The sequence below is a fragment of the Rhodnius prolixus genome, unplaced genomic scaffold, assembly GCF_049639745.1.
Source record: "Rhodnius prolixus isolate KJV_2025 unplaced genomic scaffold, Rpr scaffold_3, whole genome shotgun sequence".
Classification (NCBI taxonomy): domain Eukaryota; kingdom Metazoa; phylum Arthropoda; class Insecta; order Hemiptera; family Reduviidae; genus Rhodnius; species Rhodnius prolixus.
This window is the reverse complement of record NW_027411603.1, coordinates 1,037,846-1,054,092: the sequence shown is the minus strand read 5'-3', so window position 1 is coordinate 1,054,092 and position 16,247 is coordinate 1,037,846. Positions and strand designations below refer to the sequence as shown.

General features: G+C 34.4%; 2 protein-coding genes across 3 annotated transcripts in view; one reads left to right on the top strand and one right to left on the bottom strand.

The window, feature by feature from the left end:
- The first annotated feature begins 27 nt into the window (after positions 1-27).
- LOC141452790 (protein AAR2 homolog) lies at positions 28-9,025 on the top strand. Its single transcript, XM_074125224.1, has 6 exons — positions 28-350; positions 604-719; positions 835-954; positions 2,148-2,436; positions 3,564-3,854; positions 8,738-9,025. Exons 1-6 carry the CDS (start codon positions 169-171, stop codon positions 8,862-8,864), a joined length of 1,125 nt encoding a protein of 374 aa, XP_073981325.1. The 5' UTR covers positions 28-168; the 3' UTR covers positions 8,865-9,025.
- Positions 9,026-9,475: 450 nt separating this feature from the next.
- The window catches only part of LOC141452788 (uncharacterized), a 135,318-nt gene continuing 128,546 nt past the window's right edge, over positions 9,476-16,247 (bottom strand). For both annotated transcript variants that reach the window (XM_074125220.1, XM_074125221.1), the window contains exons 9-13: positions 16,152-16,242; positions 15,934-16,074; positions 14,938-15,039; positions 14,195-14,308; positions 9,476-13,441 (exon numbers count right to left, since the gene is read on the bottom strand). In XM_074125220.1, coding sequence (XP_073981321.1) covers positions 13,314-13,441; positions 14,195-14,308; positions 14,938-15,039; positions 15,934-16,074; positions 16,152-16,242 — 576 coding nt within the window. In that variant the 3' untranslated portion in view covers positions 9,476-13,313. The remainder of the gene's footprint in view (positions 13,442-14,194; positions 14,309-14,937; positions 15,040-15,933; positions 16,075-16,151; positions 16,243-16,247) is intronic.

The window sequence follows — 16,247 nt, the reverse complement described above, 5'->3', positions numbered from 1 at the left end:
CTCGTAACCTCCGTTCATTGTTATCTCACATTAGTTAAAGTAAAAACTGTTTTGTTAGTCAGCTATTGGTGGGTTTAATTATATAAAGGTGAGTTGAGAATCTTAATACTTAATGAACATGTGATCATAGAGTTTACTACTATAAGTATATTAATTTGACAAAGTGCAATGGAATCAACTACAATAGAGCAGGAGATAGCTAAGCGTTTGCTTGTGGAAGGTGCAACGCTTATATTTCTAAATGTACCTGTAGGAAGCAAATTTGGAATTGATATGAAAACATGGGATACTGGAGAGAAGTTTAAAGGTATAAAAATGATTCCTCCTGGGCTTCATATGATTCATTACAGGTAAGATGTCATGCATTTTAATTACATTAGTTTAGTACAAGATTTTACTGCACATTTTGTAAACAGCAGACTTAGGGGTTCTCACTTATTGTCTTAATTTAGCTTGAGAAAAATTACCTTATTATTATTATTTATACATCTATCCTCTGATTTGCGTGGTACAAATGTACGCCTCGCGCATAAAGTAGCCTCAAATAATGTTTTACTACTGAGACTATGATATTTAATCATATCTTTCATAATTATGTTTTAGTGCTGTTGGAAAATTCGAACAAGTTGCTCCTAGAGTATCATTTATTCATAATTTTCAAAAAGGAGAGTTCGTTGTCAAAAAATGGGATGTTGACGCGGAAGATATGAGTACTGAGAGTATGTGATTTCTATTGATTTATTAATTCTAATAACATTTTTAATCATATCTGTACATTAACTTTTTGTTAAGATTAAAATTAATGAAATTAATGGGGAGATTTTTTGTTTACAGTGATTAGTGAAGCAGAGATGGAGAGGCTCAAGTCTAACTTATGTTATTTGGACCAGTTTCTTGGTGTTTACCCATTCGATATTTTTCCTTTATGGAGGAGCTTATCGAATTATATAACAGGTAAAAGTGATTCTTCTTTTACATTCCTTGTCGCTTAATGTATTAAAAGTTCATTTTTCAAAAAATGAGTCTTTCCAATGGTTTTTTGACACAGATTCCTCGAATGAGAGTAGGAAGGAAAACAAATCAGTTAAATATGTTTTTTTTAAATGTTTATTTGAATAGTCCTTGTTTAAAAAGTAAATGCAGAAATTAAATTTTTATGGAACAAATTGTTCAAAACTGCCATCACTCACATTTAGTACAAAAAGTGATTTTACCCTCACAATGTTTTTGTTGACCTTCTCCGATTCTCTCTTCTACTAAGAATATAGTCGGTCCCTCCTGTCCATTTCCATACTATGTAGAACTTTTTTTCTGCAGTCTGAGGAAACGACAGAGCATTCTATGCTTCTATGGATTTGTCTGATTTGTAGCAAGGAATTGCAATGTAATTCCCTGATGTCCATTATACTTTACTTCACAGGACATTCAATATGGAACAAAATGTATGAACATGGGGGTGTAATGACTGATAAAAATCGTTGTATACCGTTTTACCCCACGAATATGTTTTATGGGTCCTTATTTGCCTTAATAGCTCTCTTGTGTTTTTTATATCGAAAGATTAGGTCAATGGCCATGTTGAACCTAAACAACTTTTAGAAAATGAAAGAATAAGAGAGGGATAGCTACAACAAAATGAAAATTTACTATATGTTAGAGTTATTGAGGTAGGCTAAACATCTGAATTCTGAGTTCGAGATTTTTTTCTCCTTCAGCACATTCATAAAATTCAATTTTTTTTTTTGGCGTCCGTTAACTATGGCTCAATAAGATGCTGGAGAAGAGATGTGGAGGAGTTATATCTTCTTGCTGCAAAATTCATTTTTGTGCGTTTTCCTAAAGAGAGCTTTCCTACAACAATTGCAGTAGTCAATGATTTAAGTTTTCTCTTTTAGATAAGTGAATTTATTTGTGGTAACTTAAAACCTTTACTGTAAGTAATCTCTTAATGGCCAAAGGTTTTTTTTTTTCTCATTTTACGTTTTTGGTGTCCTGACCGTACACAATGCAAGAGATAGTGGATACTAAATTTAACTAAAACCAATTGCATGAAATCGTTTTAAAACTCTTTAAAATACATTAAATAAAAATTAAAATTATGTTAAGTTAATACTCACTTGTTTTTTAATGTTGCTTGCCTTTTACAGAACCATTAGTAAAACAGTTAAGTCCTGAATGTGGTTTGATAAGATCAGCATTAGAATTGGTGGCCGATGAACACCAGACGGTGAAAGATTCACGCCGTGTCCAGAGAAAGACCCTAGAAGAAAAAGAGGAAGATTTGCTTCCACATTTAAAGCCACGACCAGGAACTGGTTTGAGATTGACCAGCGTGCCAGAGAAAGGATATCCTGATGGTTGTTCACCTCAGGAAATGACAAAACATTCTTTAGATCTCACTTATTCGCTGGAACATATGATCAACGAGGCTGGCGGGTAAAATTGATTTTTTTTTTAGGTTATTTTTTGCCCGCTTTGTTTGTTATTCTCTAACCTCAGTGGCAGATATTAGATTTTATTTTCTTCACTGGAAATATTAGATTAGAAAAAGTGGTTTTTACAAAATGGTTTGGCCGTTATGAGAGCGGCCAAAGTAGAACGAAAACAAAGTAGTGTCTAAATTTAATGCTTGGCTTAGGTACTGAAGTGAGAACTAACAGTTATAAGCTTTTGTAATACAAATTTACACTTATACTATACTTTTCGACAAAATTACTCCATCTTGTGAGTGCCACTTTAGTTGATAAATTTTTCAATTTTTGTGAAGAGGCTTTCTCGAAAGGTGTCCTTCTACATCATTTTTTATTGGTGTAGAAATTGAATTCATTTAGATATACATACGTATAAACATTTATCAGGAAAATTTGGAAATCTGAAAGCTACTTTTGAGCCTCTACTGTCTTAAAATGAAAATTTACTTATGTATGGCTATTAAAGTACGGTAAGTTAAACATCTGCTTTTATATTTCATAGGAGTATTATAAATACTAAATGTCTAAGCAAAATATCGAGCTAGATTGATATCCATTTCAGAATTTGCGACTATCAAAATATATTTATCCAGTTCTTGTAATTATTCGCGCAGTAGTAGGTTTTTTGTTTTAAACATGGTTTAGTTTTCTACTGTAACATAGACTTAGGATTCTGGACCGTTCGCTTCAAAATTATTATAGTGAATGTATTGAATTAAAGTAAACTATTACGAATTCTAAGTTCCAAGAAAATTTAATTACGGAGATATTAATAAGAAAAAGTCTTCAGGGTGTTCACACAAGATTATTATTTTTTTTTTTTTTATTTATTTATTTTTTTTTTTGGCGCATCAACAGCTAAGGTTATTAGCGCCCGGAGCTTTTTCCATGCACTGCCGGCCTCCGGACAGTGTTCTCTCGTTACAGACAACACTGTCCATCACCGGACAGTGAGCTGTAAGAAGCTCCTAGGAAGAGAAAATCTAAGGGCTAGCTGCTGGATTCGAACCCGGGACCTCCGCGTGGGAGTCCAGTATGCTAACCTCATAGCTAATCCCTTCCCTTTATTTTTTTATTATTTTTTATTTTCAGCATGTCTCATCTGGTCGGTGAAATTCAGTTCTCATTTTTATGCTTCTTGCTTGGCCACAGTCTGGAAGCTTTGGAATCTTGGAAAAATTTAGTAAAAGTTCTATGCAACTGCCGAGAAGCTTTAACCACGAAAAAACACCTATATAAAATGTTTCTGAAAGCGTTTGAAGCACAACTAGACCAAGTGCCCATGGACTTTCTGGTAGACATTGTGGCTAGTAATAATGTGATTTACACGTCCCTTAGAGAACTGTTCCGTACAATTGAAGAATCTGAGGATATTTGTAGAACGTAAGTTTTACGTTGACTTTCGACTAAATTTAAGAATAGACACTTTGAGGTAAGGCCTATTTATTTTGAGTGTATGCTCAGTAGAGTAAAGTAACTATTTATTTTTAAATCAGCCAAGATCAGTTCCCGCCGGAATATCGTACCATTTTTGAGGGATTTTAATCCGTTCAAATTTTAAACCACCATATCTTCTCATCCTATACTTTCTATTAATAATTCCTAAATTAATTTCTTCCCATTTCTATCGTTCATATCTCTTTTCGTATTTATCAGACTATAATGTGTTTTTCACGAAATTGTAGAGAAAAACTTACTGCATAACTGATACAAATTGTAATGTTCTAGAGATAATAATTAACGAAATATTGAACATTAAATTCTGGAGGTTTCCAAATACGTTCAAATTTCAAACGTTAATATCTCTTTTCGTATTTGTCAGATTTCTATGATTTCTTTACCGAATTGTAGAGAATACATAGCTGTATAACTGGTATAATCTGCAAGATGTTATTGATAATGTTTAATGAGATATGGAAGGTTAAATTTTCGGTTTTTTCAAATACGTTCAAATTTTAAACCTTTACATCTCTTCGCGTATTTATCAGATTTTAATGAATTCTTAATCAAATTGTAGGGAAAAGTTAGTTCTACACGTGGTATAAATGGCGATGTTTTAGTGATAAAAGTTATTGAGTTATAGAAGGTTAAATTTTTTGACGTTTTCAACTTCGTTTCGAATTCTTCCAAATTTCAAACGTTGTAAAGTAAATTTTGGGAATAATGTGGCCTTTTTTGGTGGAACTGCCCTTTAATTAATTTTTAATACTGAAATCTAATACAGTAAAATTACTCAAATGAAATTAATAAAGTATTAATGAAATGGTGGGTACTTGCTAATTTGTGTACCTGTTAGCGTTCGATCAATCATTATAACTTAACTTTTTAAAATGTAAGTTTTTATTAAAGAGATTTTTTATATTTATACTTAAATATGACCATAAAATTAAGGGATGTTAACTGGTCAATGCGGAGGGTCGAAGCCCCCTCCCCCACTTAAAATAAAATTATTCACAATTTTAATACATGTAACAATAATATTAAAACTTTTATTTGAATGTAGCGGGTTTATATTGTAAAGTTTTTCCAAAATAACTTTACTTACACAACTAATGCCTGCCACTAGTTATTAAATATGTGGGTTTGATTAAATAATAAAACTCGCTAAAGTTGTAAGTAATAACCTGATTTATTCACACATTAACATTAACTAACATGAACATTTACTAGCAACTAACGCTATTCATTACAGTCACCATTTACAACAGTCACAACAGTTTACTGTTACTTACTCACTACGTAACGCCACAAAACTGTTCCACGACTGACCCCTGGTCCGCACTGCACCGAATTGCACTAGTCTCAGCTACACTAACACCGCTCTACTCATCAACTGACTAATTGCCCAACTAGCTACCACTGAAGCACTCCGCAACACTGACTCTCCAAGACTAACTCATAAACTTGACTAATAACTATAAACTCTAATAACTCCTTAAAACTTGCTTAAAAACTCGATTGAAACTGACTTCTCCAGCGGTGTCTGCCTCCTTTTAACTGCGTGCCTCCCTCCAACTGGGACTGCCCTCCTCCAACTCTCTGAGCCTAAGTTTCCACGCCCTCTTGACGTTCATTGGCTGGAGAAAACATACTGCCACCACCTCAGCTGTGAGCCGCCTCCTCCCATTCTCTGTCTCTCTCCAACTCCGTCTGTCTCACTCTCACCTGTCAATCACTGGCTGGGAAACACATATGCCACCACCCCAACTGAGGCCTTTCTCTTAGCTGGCTTTTACACAGGTCACTAACTCCTTGAACAATCTAGGCCTTTCTTTTCTGCCACAAGTAGATACCGCCCCTTTTGTCTACACAGTGGTGGCCTGTTACCGGCTTTAGTCGCTTAACCCCTAGAACAATCTAGGCCTTTCTTTTCTGCCACAAGTAGATACCGCCCTTTTGTTCACACAGTAATGGCCTGTTACCGACTTTGGTCGCTCAACCCCTAGAACAATCTAGGCCTTTCTTCTCTGCCCAGGTCAACTTCGTTACACTGCCCCCCTCTTAGAACTGTTCGTCCCGAACAGAAGTCTCCTTCGTGACGTGCGGCAGCAATTGGTCCAAGTGCACCACCTTCATCTTGGATCTGGGCGTAGGTTGGATCTCGAACACCAGGTCGTTGAGCAGTGAGACAGTGGTGTAAGATCCTACCCAGCAACTTAGGAGGTTTTCCCTTTTTGCGGACACGCTTGTACGACCACACTTTCTCACCTCTCTGGAAAGTTCTTCCAATGACCCGCCTGTCACACGATGTCCTCGTCCGGTCGCTGTCCAGTCTCCTCCTGCCGCGCACCCCTCCACGTACAGCTCTCAACTTACGGCGAAGTTTCGCAGCACAGCTATCCACGTCCGTCTCTTCAGCTTCCAGGCTGCCAAATGCAAGGTCACCGGTTAGTCGACGCTCTCTGCCAAGCACAACGCTAGCAAGCATTCGCTTTGTGGTCTCTTGAGCTGCCGATTGGTACACCATCATTATGGGAGGTGTATGTTTATCCCAAATCTCCTGATGATCTTTCTTCAAAGTCCTCTGATGGCCTCCTAGGGTCCTGTAGCTTCGCTCCCCCATGCCGTCAGAGTGAGGGTGTGGCGGCGTCGACCTTGTCCTCCTGACGCCGAGGATCTTGTAGACCTTCGTTGCTGCAGCTGCCGTTGACGCGTCCTGATCTGCCAAGACGTGTGCCTCTGCCCACTTACTGACGTGGTCCATCGCAACCAGATTGCAGCGCATTCTTCTTCTGTAATCAGGAGAAGGTCCTGCCATATCGCTGGCTATCCTTTTGAGCGGTAACCCAATCTTGTCCTGCCTCAGGGCGCCATTGGTTTCTCGGCTGGTTCCCTTTCTCGCTACCCACTCGGTGCACCGACTAGCCCAGTCTACACCGTTCTCGTGGTAGCCTACCAAAGAGAACCGCCGCCTCTGCTTGGCCCTTGCCCTCTTCACTGCAAACTGGATCCCGGTGTTACCTCTGTGGATGTCCGATAGCCCTTCTTCCCGTTTCGATCCTGGCAGGAGTACTTTATCTCCCTCTTCTTTCCTCGCTGTCCTCGCTTCAAGGCTCTCTTCCACAACTGGTATAACAAAAGTTCCCTTACCTTGCTCTTTCTCTTCCTGTCCGCTGCAGTTTTCTATGCTTTCTTCTTCCCTTGCAGCTTCCTGAACTTCTACACAGCTACGTCTCCCTTTATCCTGGTCACCTTTTAAGTCTGACCTGCTGTCTGTATCATCCTGGCTGCCTTCGTCTTCTTCTTGGATGTTGTTTGTTTCTGTTACGCCCTCAATTTCTTCTGGCATCTCGTTTACTTCCCTTTTTATTTTCCTTATTATTTCTTCTTTCATCTCAATTTGGCCTTTTCTAATGTTTTTCACTTTTTCTATCATCTCTAACTGGCCCTGCTTCAGGTTTTCATTCATCTCCTTCATCAGTGCTATTAACTCCTCCATGCTGGGCATCTTAGTACTCACGGGCATATAATACTCGTCAGTTCTCTACAACTTTCCGGCAATTCACCCGAACTAATAAAATCAGCACTTACTCGTCTAGCGGTTTTACTATATCCCACTTCTGACACCAATGTAAAGTTTTTCCAAAATAACTTTACTTACACAACTAATGCCTGCCACTAGTTATTAAATATGTGGGTTTGATTAAATAATAAAACTCGCTAAAGTTGTAAGTAATAACCTGATTTATTCACACATTAACATTAACTAACATGAACATTTACTAGCAACTAACGCTATTCATTACAGTCACCATTTACAACAGTCACAACAGTTTACTGTTACTTACTCACTACGTAACGCCACAAAACTGTTCCACGACTGACCCCTGGTCCGCACTGCACCGAATTGCACTAGTCTCAGCTACACTAACACCGCTCTACTCATCAACTGACTAATTGCCCAACTAGCTACCACTGAAGCACTCCGCAACACTGACTCTCCAAGACTAACTCATAAACTTGACTAATAACTATAAACTCTAATAACTCCTTAAAACTTGCTTAAAAACTCGATTGAAACTGACTTCTCCAGCGGTGTCTGCCTCCTTTTAACTGCGTGCCTCCCTCCAACTGGGACTGCCCTCCTCCAACTCTCTGAGCCTAAGTTTCCACGCCCTCTTGACGTTCATTGGCTGGAGAAAACATACTGCCACCACCTCAGCTGTGAGCCGCCTCCTCCCATTCTCTGTCTCTCTCCAACTCCGTCTGTCTCACTCTCACCTGTCAATCACTGGCTGGGAAACACATATGCCACCACCCCAACTGAGGCCTTTCTCTTAGCTGGCTTTTACACAGGTCACTAACTCCTTGAACAATCTAGGCCTTTCTTTTCTGCCACAAGTAGATACCGCCCCTTTTGTCTACACAGTGGTGGCCTGTTACCGGCTTTAGTCGCTTAACCCCTAGAACAATCTAGGCCTTTCTTTTCTGCCACAAGTAGATACCGCCCTTTTGTTCACACAGTAATGGCCTGTTACCGACTTTGGTCGCTCAACCCCTAGAACAATCTAGGCCTTTCTTCTCTGCCCAGGTCAACTTCGTTACAATATTGTTACAGCGAGTCAATATCACTTCAATATTTGGCCACACCTCTAGGTGCCTATTCTTAGGTTTTACCTATTTTTCTTATAACTGAAAAGAAAAAAAAAACTACATTTAATCCCCTACCACCAAATTAAGGTGGTAATCGGGCTTTGATTTTAATAATAAAATTGAAACCTACTTTCTTAACCTAAGAAATTAAAATTTATGTCAATTCTTTTTAGGTTACGCTATGATGTAGAGAAAATGAAACAAACTGTCTCAGAAAAATTCAGTTGGGATTTTACAAATCTGGAACTCGAAGATGAAGATGAAGCTCCTGTGATTGTTGAGCTTGCTGGACAAGTTTGAAATACTGTCTTTAAAGTTGGAGTATTGTTTTATAGGCTTGAGAATAAAAACCATCATATTCACAAAATGTTTCTATATTGTAACATATAATCTGCATATATTATTTATATGTATATATATATATATATTTATACTTAAATATACACTGTCTTTATATATTATTTATTCAATTTTTAAAAATTATTTTGAACATCAATTTATTTAAGTTCCTTTCCTTTAGTAAAATTCCTTTTTTATTGTCCAACCTCTGTTCGGCAAAAATTTTAATTTTATGTTTATAAAATTGATTATTTTTCTTTACGAAATAATTGATACAATAAACATTTTATGTAAATATATATATTTTTATATATATGTATATATTCAAACAATTGATCACTGTAATCACGATATGTTATAGAAATGTTTTAGATTCTCCTAAAAATAATAATAAATAGAGTTTAGTTTTGATAGTAGAAGTATATTTCGACCACAACTTTTGAACAGAAACAATTACTTTTATTGTTGGGGAAAACAAAGCAATCATTATCCTTTACACTCAACGTTTCGACTTCAATTTAAGTCGTCTTGCAGGTTGCAGGGTAAGAAAGAATTTAATATTGCAGAAATAAGTCGAGAATGATAGTAAATTATATTTTAGAAATAACTTCTCTTAGAAGAAGAAGAAAAAAAATACAGTATGACTCCTCGAAACGTAATTATTTTAAGGCAATCTAAATTATATTCCATTTCTGTAGTTCTTAAATTTGCAATGGACTTAGAAACAATAGAGAACTTTGTAATTATTCTTCAGCGAGGGATAGCTCCTTTTTTAAAGGAAAAGTTGCAATAAGGATATCACTATCGATCCAACTTATGTGCCCCCAAGTTTTCATGTTTTTTCCTTTTGCTAAAGAGAGTGTTCTCTCGTTTGGAGTACATGGCAAGAAGAACATTGATTGGCACTAAGAGGGAACAAAACTGTGCATTTATGAGCTGGTAAATTTTTTCCGCTAAAATCATACACTTCGTTTCAAAAGACATCAAAAGGGATTGTTAGATTTCAAAAACCTATAATTCCAGAAGTTAGTAGAATATCATTCAATCTTGGCGAATAGTCAATAAAACACATTTGGATAGTTCAATACCTTGGAGGCAGTGCGAAGGATGAACTATCCAACACCAATTTCCTGTTCCTGAGTTTGATAAAATTTCGAAAATCAGTTTTACTGCTGCAATTAGTGAACTGTTTAAAAAGCAGTATTCGTAAGGTACATTTAATGCCATGGAAAATGTCTTAACTCCCGAAAAAAAGAATTTAAATGTAGGCTTCGCTACTTATTATTACAAAACGTTATAATCGCAACTTAAAACCAGTATTTCTTGTTTGTTTCGATTGCAAATATAAATGAACTGTTCCGGTTTAGTGCTGACGCTGAAAGAGGAATAATAAAATTAATTCAAGAAAATTTTGTACACTAGTGGGCAAGTGTAAACTCAGTAGCAGCCTGTGCACCATTATGTTAAGGCCCTAGACACTACAGAATAATATTACCAATGATTTAATCAAACTAAAGATTAAGTTAAGCTTTGCGTAATTAGCTTCTTGATTAAGGAGTAATATTGTCACAGTTACAGTTGCCTCCGCAGATAAGATTCAAACAAACCTCTGTTTCACTTTCTTCCTGAATGTTTGCAATTTTGCAATCTAAGATTAGGATAGCATTTACATACAAACTCTCCCTTGTTCTCAATTCTGGTATTCATAGACTAAGGTGGAAGGCTTACTTTTGGTCTATGTCCATTAAACTCAACAAGTAGGGCATAAAAACAAACTTAAAAAAATTATGGAATAATAAACATTTTAACATGTTATTTATAGTTCTGAATATTATTATTTAGTTCTTTCTATATTTTGTGGTCCTCAAGTTGATGTAAAAATTAATTTCAACGTTGGCGTACAGCATAATCATTGTTTTATTTTATTGTCAATTCCTCCAACAAGTGCTTTCTCTGTGACGTTATCCAAATTATGAAAGTTTAAAGAAAATAACATCAGGTACCGCTCACTAAAGGATTTGCTATTTAATCCATGTACCCAAACTTTTATTTGCGCCTAATGTTCATCGCTTACGACTTTTACCGCACACATAATACATGTGCATAATACATACTACATTTAATCAAACGTTTAGATTTTTTTGTAAACAGAATTGCTAATGAGCATCGGTTGTTGCGCTACGTTTGATCTTCTCGCGTGCCCACTAAATGACTCACATTTATACTCACATGGCGTTTTACAATTTTTTGTTAATGATAATTAATTATAAAAGTGAAAAATCACTTTTACCGAATGTTGAAAATCAAAGAAGAGTAATCGGTTGAAAGTTAAACAAATTAGATCAGCATCAATTTTTACCCATTTTTCTTTGATCGCAGTATTTAAAGTTTCTTTAATAGTTCTTTTAACTCAACTTAAAAAGAAAGTTGTAAGAGTTTTCAACTGGAAACAAATTGAGAGATGAGCTGGTGTTTTAAGGATAATTTTAGAGTAATCCTCCTTTTATTAAGAACGCTATGATTCTGAATCATCGCCTCAATGAAATAAAATTTCTCAAGTTTTCCAATTTTTACACGTTTTGTTTGAAATTAATCTCAAAAATAAAGTATTTTCAAAGTCTGTTATCCCTTATTTTTTTCAAAATACAAAAAATTAAATTGCCAACAAGCACTGCTCTCCTCAGAATAGTGAACAAGTCAAATTTAGTACAGAAAATGTTACTTCGCCTCAATACTTTTAAATCTTTTACGACATTTTTTTTCTCTAAAAACCTTTAAAACGTTTGAAGGTACCACAATTCAGAATTGGAAAGTTTATGTGATATTGGATTGAGTACTTTCTACTTTTGGAGTCAGCAATTTTTTATTTTTTGTAACAATGTAACAGTCTTTGGTGATACTTGGAAGAATTATGTAATGCAAAGTGCGGAAAAATTTGGAATCATAAGATTTTTAATTTTATAAGAACAACAATCATTAACATAGATTTGCTAATAAATAATAATAACATATACCCCAATAATTGTCCAAAAGACATCTCTTAAGTCACAGGATTTAAATCCACTTATCACTTTTGGCTAAATTTATAAATCCAGATGGAGAAACGATTAATGCAAAAATTTAACTTTGAAAACTATGATCAAAGAAAAAAATGGAGAAAAGATTATGCTGTTCTTATCAAAAAAATGTTGATGACGCTGAAAAAGTGTAATTACAGAAAACAGAGTGGTGTACTACACTCCGTGCGTACATTTAAATAGTTTACTTTGACTGGATATTTTTGCTCTAGTCAGTGGAATGTAAATTTCTTCAAAAATTAATTCAATATTATTAAATTTATAAATATTTAAAAATAAATTTATGAATTTATAATATTTCTGATCTGTTACTTTATTGTATTTACCACTTTTTAACACTTAAACATTAATTATAAAAGCAATAATTAGTTAGACCTAGTATTAAAGTTACCCTCTACACTTACAACAATTATAACTCCAATAAAATATGTACCAAAAGAGAGGTTTGCTGAAATGAATAAATTTTAGAAGCAATATTTTTCAGAAGTGGATAATTGAGAATCTAAATGGAAGATACAAACATGGGAAACCGCCAGGTCGTACAAACAGAACTCGGTCATAATAAAGTGAGCAGTACCTGAAGAAAAATACCTGTGATTCAATGCACAACTAAAGTTTGATATATTATATTTAAGAAATTTCTCTTTGACGTTTGTTTAAAAAACAACAGAAAGGCTATCCATTTCATTAGCGAAAAAAACAGATTTATTATTGATTGTTGGTCAATTTTTTTAATTTATTTGTCCGTTAAGAAATACCCTGAATTTGTTCACAATATACAACAATATTTTGTTCATGAAATAACATAAGACATCGGAGCAAATTTATTCTCGGCTTCTTTTCATTAATTAAGACTAGACTAGTAATTTGATGAAATTTAAGATTAAATTTTTTTTTAGAAAATATATATGTTATCAATATTTATAATTTATTAAAGCAATAAATAGAAGATTTTGGGCAAATATAACGTAAATAGTATAAAAACCAACAGCCTCATAAAATGGAGCGCTTCAAAAATCCAGACTTTTCATTTATTTGAAGGTGATAATTTTATAAAAGATCATTTTCTTTTTCTCTTTCTCTCTACAAACTGTACAATTAAATATATATTGATCTTGTCATCTCATATAATTAATAAATTCTTAATATAATAATATAAAATGTCCCTTCACGTTTGGTTTCTACCAAACAGAAATAAAATCAACCCAAAAATACAACAATATAGGAAGTAAATTAACTCAGGTTTTTATTATATATATATTTTTAATTAAAAAATAAAACGAGATTCTCTCCTAATGCTTTTTTGTTTTTTTTAAAAAAATAAAAGAATTAATTAATTTGATTTCTTATCTTGACTCAAAAGGCCAGAATTTTGTAATGATTTCTCTTTCAAATTTAATCCCGGTTGAAACCTGTGAGACTGGCCGGACAATGGAATTCCAGATTCACCTTCTGATATACCTGTAAAAATAGTAAATTATAAACTTAATGAACTTTAATAAAAATATCATGAACGAGATGATAAAAAATTCATTAAACAATGAAATATCTTTGTTTATAATAATAAAAATTCCAATTAAATTTTTGTTAACCTACTACTTACTTATAAGTTATAATCGCTACTTATAAGTTTTTACTAATTACCTATCCGCTTCAACAAAGTGGATACATCCACCACAAATTTGATTTTTAACGTCTAATAATCAATTACTAAAGCAGGGGTGAATTTAACAGACTGGGTTGCCCTTATTTCATAACATGTATTTCAATAACACTAGAGAAAGTATGTTAGTAGTTCTGGCCTAGTTTGGACCGAAAAAGTAAAATTATAATCACAAATAACCACTTACCAGAGCAGTACTGAATGTCACATACTTGGTCGTCTTAAATTTATATTATGTGCTTAAGATGCAACGTAAAAGTCGGAATTCCGGCCTAGCTCTTGCGGAAGAGAGTAGTTTTAATTCCGATAAAAAACATTTTTTTTAAGAACAGGGTTAGAATAGGTTAGGTCGTCCATTCTTAATAATATTTACTTAAACTATTCTTGTCTCTATTCATGAGACAAATATCAACCCTAAGGTTTGTAATTCTTAACTGCAGTAGATTACTTGTCGTAGTTTGAGTTTAGATCTTTTGAAAGTATTCTGCTCTTGGTGAAAAAGCGTGGTGAAAGAAACCAACAATGTTACTTCAAGATTTTCAATTAATCACCTTGCTTAGGTTGATATTGACGTGGTTCAGGAAATAAGCCCAAACTTTGTCTGGCCACTTCTACCAGTTCCGGATGTTGGGTCAGAGTGTCTGACAGTGAAGCAATAACCACATCTAGAAAAAAAAAGCAAGTTTTAGACTTTCAAGTATAGAGTTTCATGAAATTATATTGCTTACAATTCATACTCTCAATCCTGAAACAAAAATCTATTTAAAAGGCATTTACTCTAAAAAATAATGCTGATCTGGCGAATTCATTTGTTTAGGGAACTTTTCCTTTAATAAATTAATTTATAATCTAAACATTTAAGTGATACTTGCAACAGCTTAATATTGAAAAACTCGAGGACTCACATGAAAAATACTTGACACTCATAAATATGAGCTTCCGGCTAGAATTCGGGGACAGCCATTTTTTTTTAATCCACAATACCTTAAAGTTATAAAGTAAAATTAAGCTTTTGCTCAACTTTATCGACAGACAGTCTTTTCTTTTGAATATGCCATCAGAGTAAACCCTCTAGTGTAAAACCAAGCTACTATCTCTGCGAACAATTGCGAGCATTAAAAGCGGAACAACGTGCATTATGAAAACCTCTAGTTCAGCATCGCTAAGAGACTGCTTAACAAATCCTTAAGACAATAGTGCATGGTGGCCAAAATTGGAATGGCTAAATTGTAACAATTTAGTGCTGCAATTATTAATATTGGCCATTTTTTTTTTTTTTTTGAACGCCCCTTACCTAAAACTTTCTTCTCAAGTGCTCTGGAAATTCTGCCTTGTTGGGCTTCATTTTCTAGGAAATCTGTAAACTTCTGCAAAGCATCCTGGGCTTCCACGCTTCCTGAATTCATTTTAATGAACAAAACAATAGAAAATGTTAATGTAAAATAAAATTGTTGAGAATGATTCAATATTTAAGTATTTTTAAAGTATTTAAGTCCAATAAAGTATTTTTAACCTGCTTTTGCTGCAGTAAAAAAAAATATTCTGACCAAACCAAACTTTCAAATTTTTAGCTAAATTGGCATGTTTGGCGGACACTTATTTGGGTCAAATTCAATGTGATTTTTTTTTCTCAAAAACGTTTAAAACAAAGAGTTTTTAGCCTTTTGGCCTTAGAAACTATTATGGAAAACAACAAATGCTTTCAAAAAGTTCGCATCTTCAGGCTGAACGGAATACTATACTCAAAGCTAATTACTTTAGAGGTAAGCCAAAACCTATTCCATATGAATGCTCTTAATCGAATTTTCATAGACAGAATGTTGGGAAAAGAAAGTTGTAGATCTACACGTGTGCTACGAAAAAAAAGAAGAAGGATTTTAGAGAAAATCTCTTCGGATAACACGAAAATCGAAAAGGAAGTATACAGTTGGGTTTCCTGCGTTTATCCGGACTAGGTACAGATTCACAGAGGTTATCAGTTAAAACACTTTATCTAGAAAAAAGGCCATATATTTTATATCCTCTCCAGTGATAGGGTCCAGATTACAAGGCACGAAATATTTTATTTTCAAATTTTAAATTAACTTTCCATTTTTTGTATCTTTTTTATACGTATAAGTATTAAATTGCATTAGATACCAAAAAATGTAAAATATAATTTCTTTTAACTTGAACATATTTAAATTTATTGAACGTGTTTTGCTTTTAATGTTGTTAAACAAAAAATTGTGATATTGCTAGTCGATGGAGTCGGAGCTAAAGTTTGTCGAAACTAACAACAGTAACTTACCTCTTGACAGTGATTGTCGAAACATGATCTTGGCGAGCTGGTAGATCACTTCTTCTAACGAATATTCATTGTACATCAGATCAGCGAGTTTCAGTCGCTCCACTAGCTCTTCGTAGTCTTCATCACTTAGAGCAGGCATCTCTGAAGATAGAAGATGTTCAATTGTAAATAAACAGTAAAATGCAATATAATTAGATGTATTCATTAGAGTTACTCACGAGGTGAATCCTGGTAGTCTGCTTTCTTGTTAAAGTTTTCTCGCATTTGTTGTCTTATCTCAGACATGTCACTACTACCTTGTAGTTTTTCCTGCG

Coding starts and splice junctions, on each gene's coding strand:
- LOC141452790 (XM_074125224.1), top strand. CDS start 169: ATGGAATCAACTACAATAGAGCAGGAGATAGCTAAGCGTTTGCTTGTG. Junction 351..603: donor CTTCATATGATTCATTACAG/GTAAGATGTCAT, acceptor ATTATGTTTTAG/TGCTGTTGGAAAATTCGAAC. Junction 2,437..3,563: donor ATGATCAACGAGGCTGGCGG/GTAAAATTGATT, acceptor TTTTATTTTCAG/CATGTCTCATCTGGTCGGTG.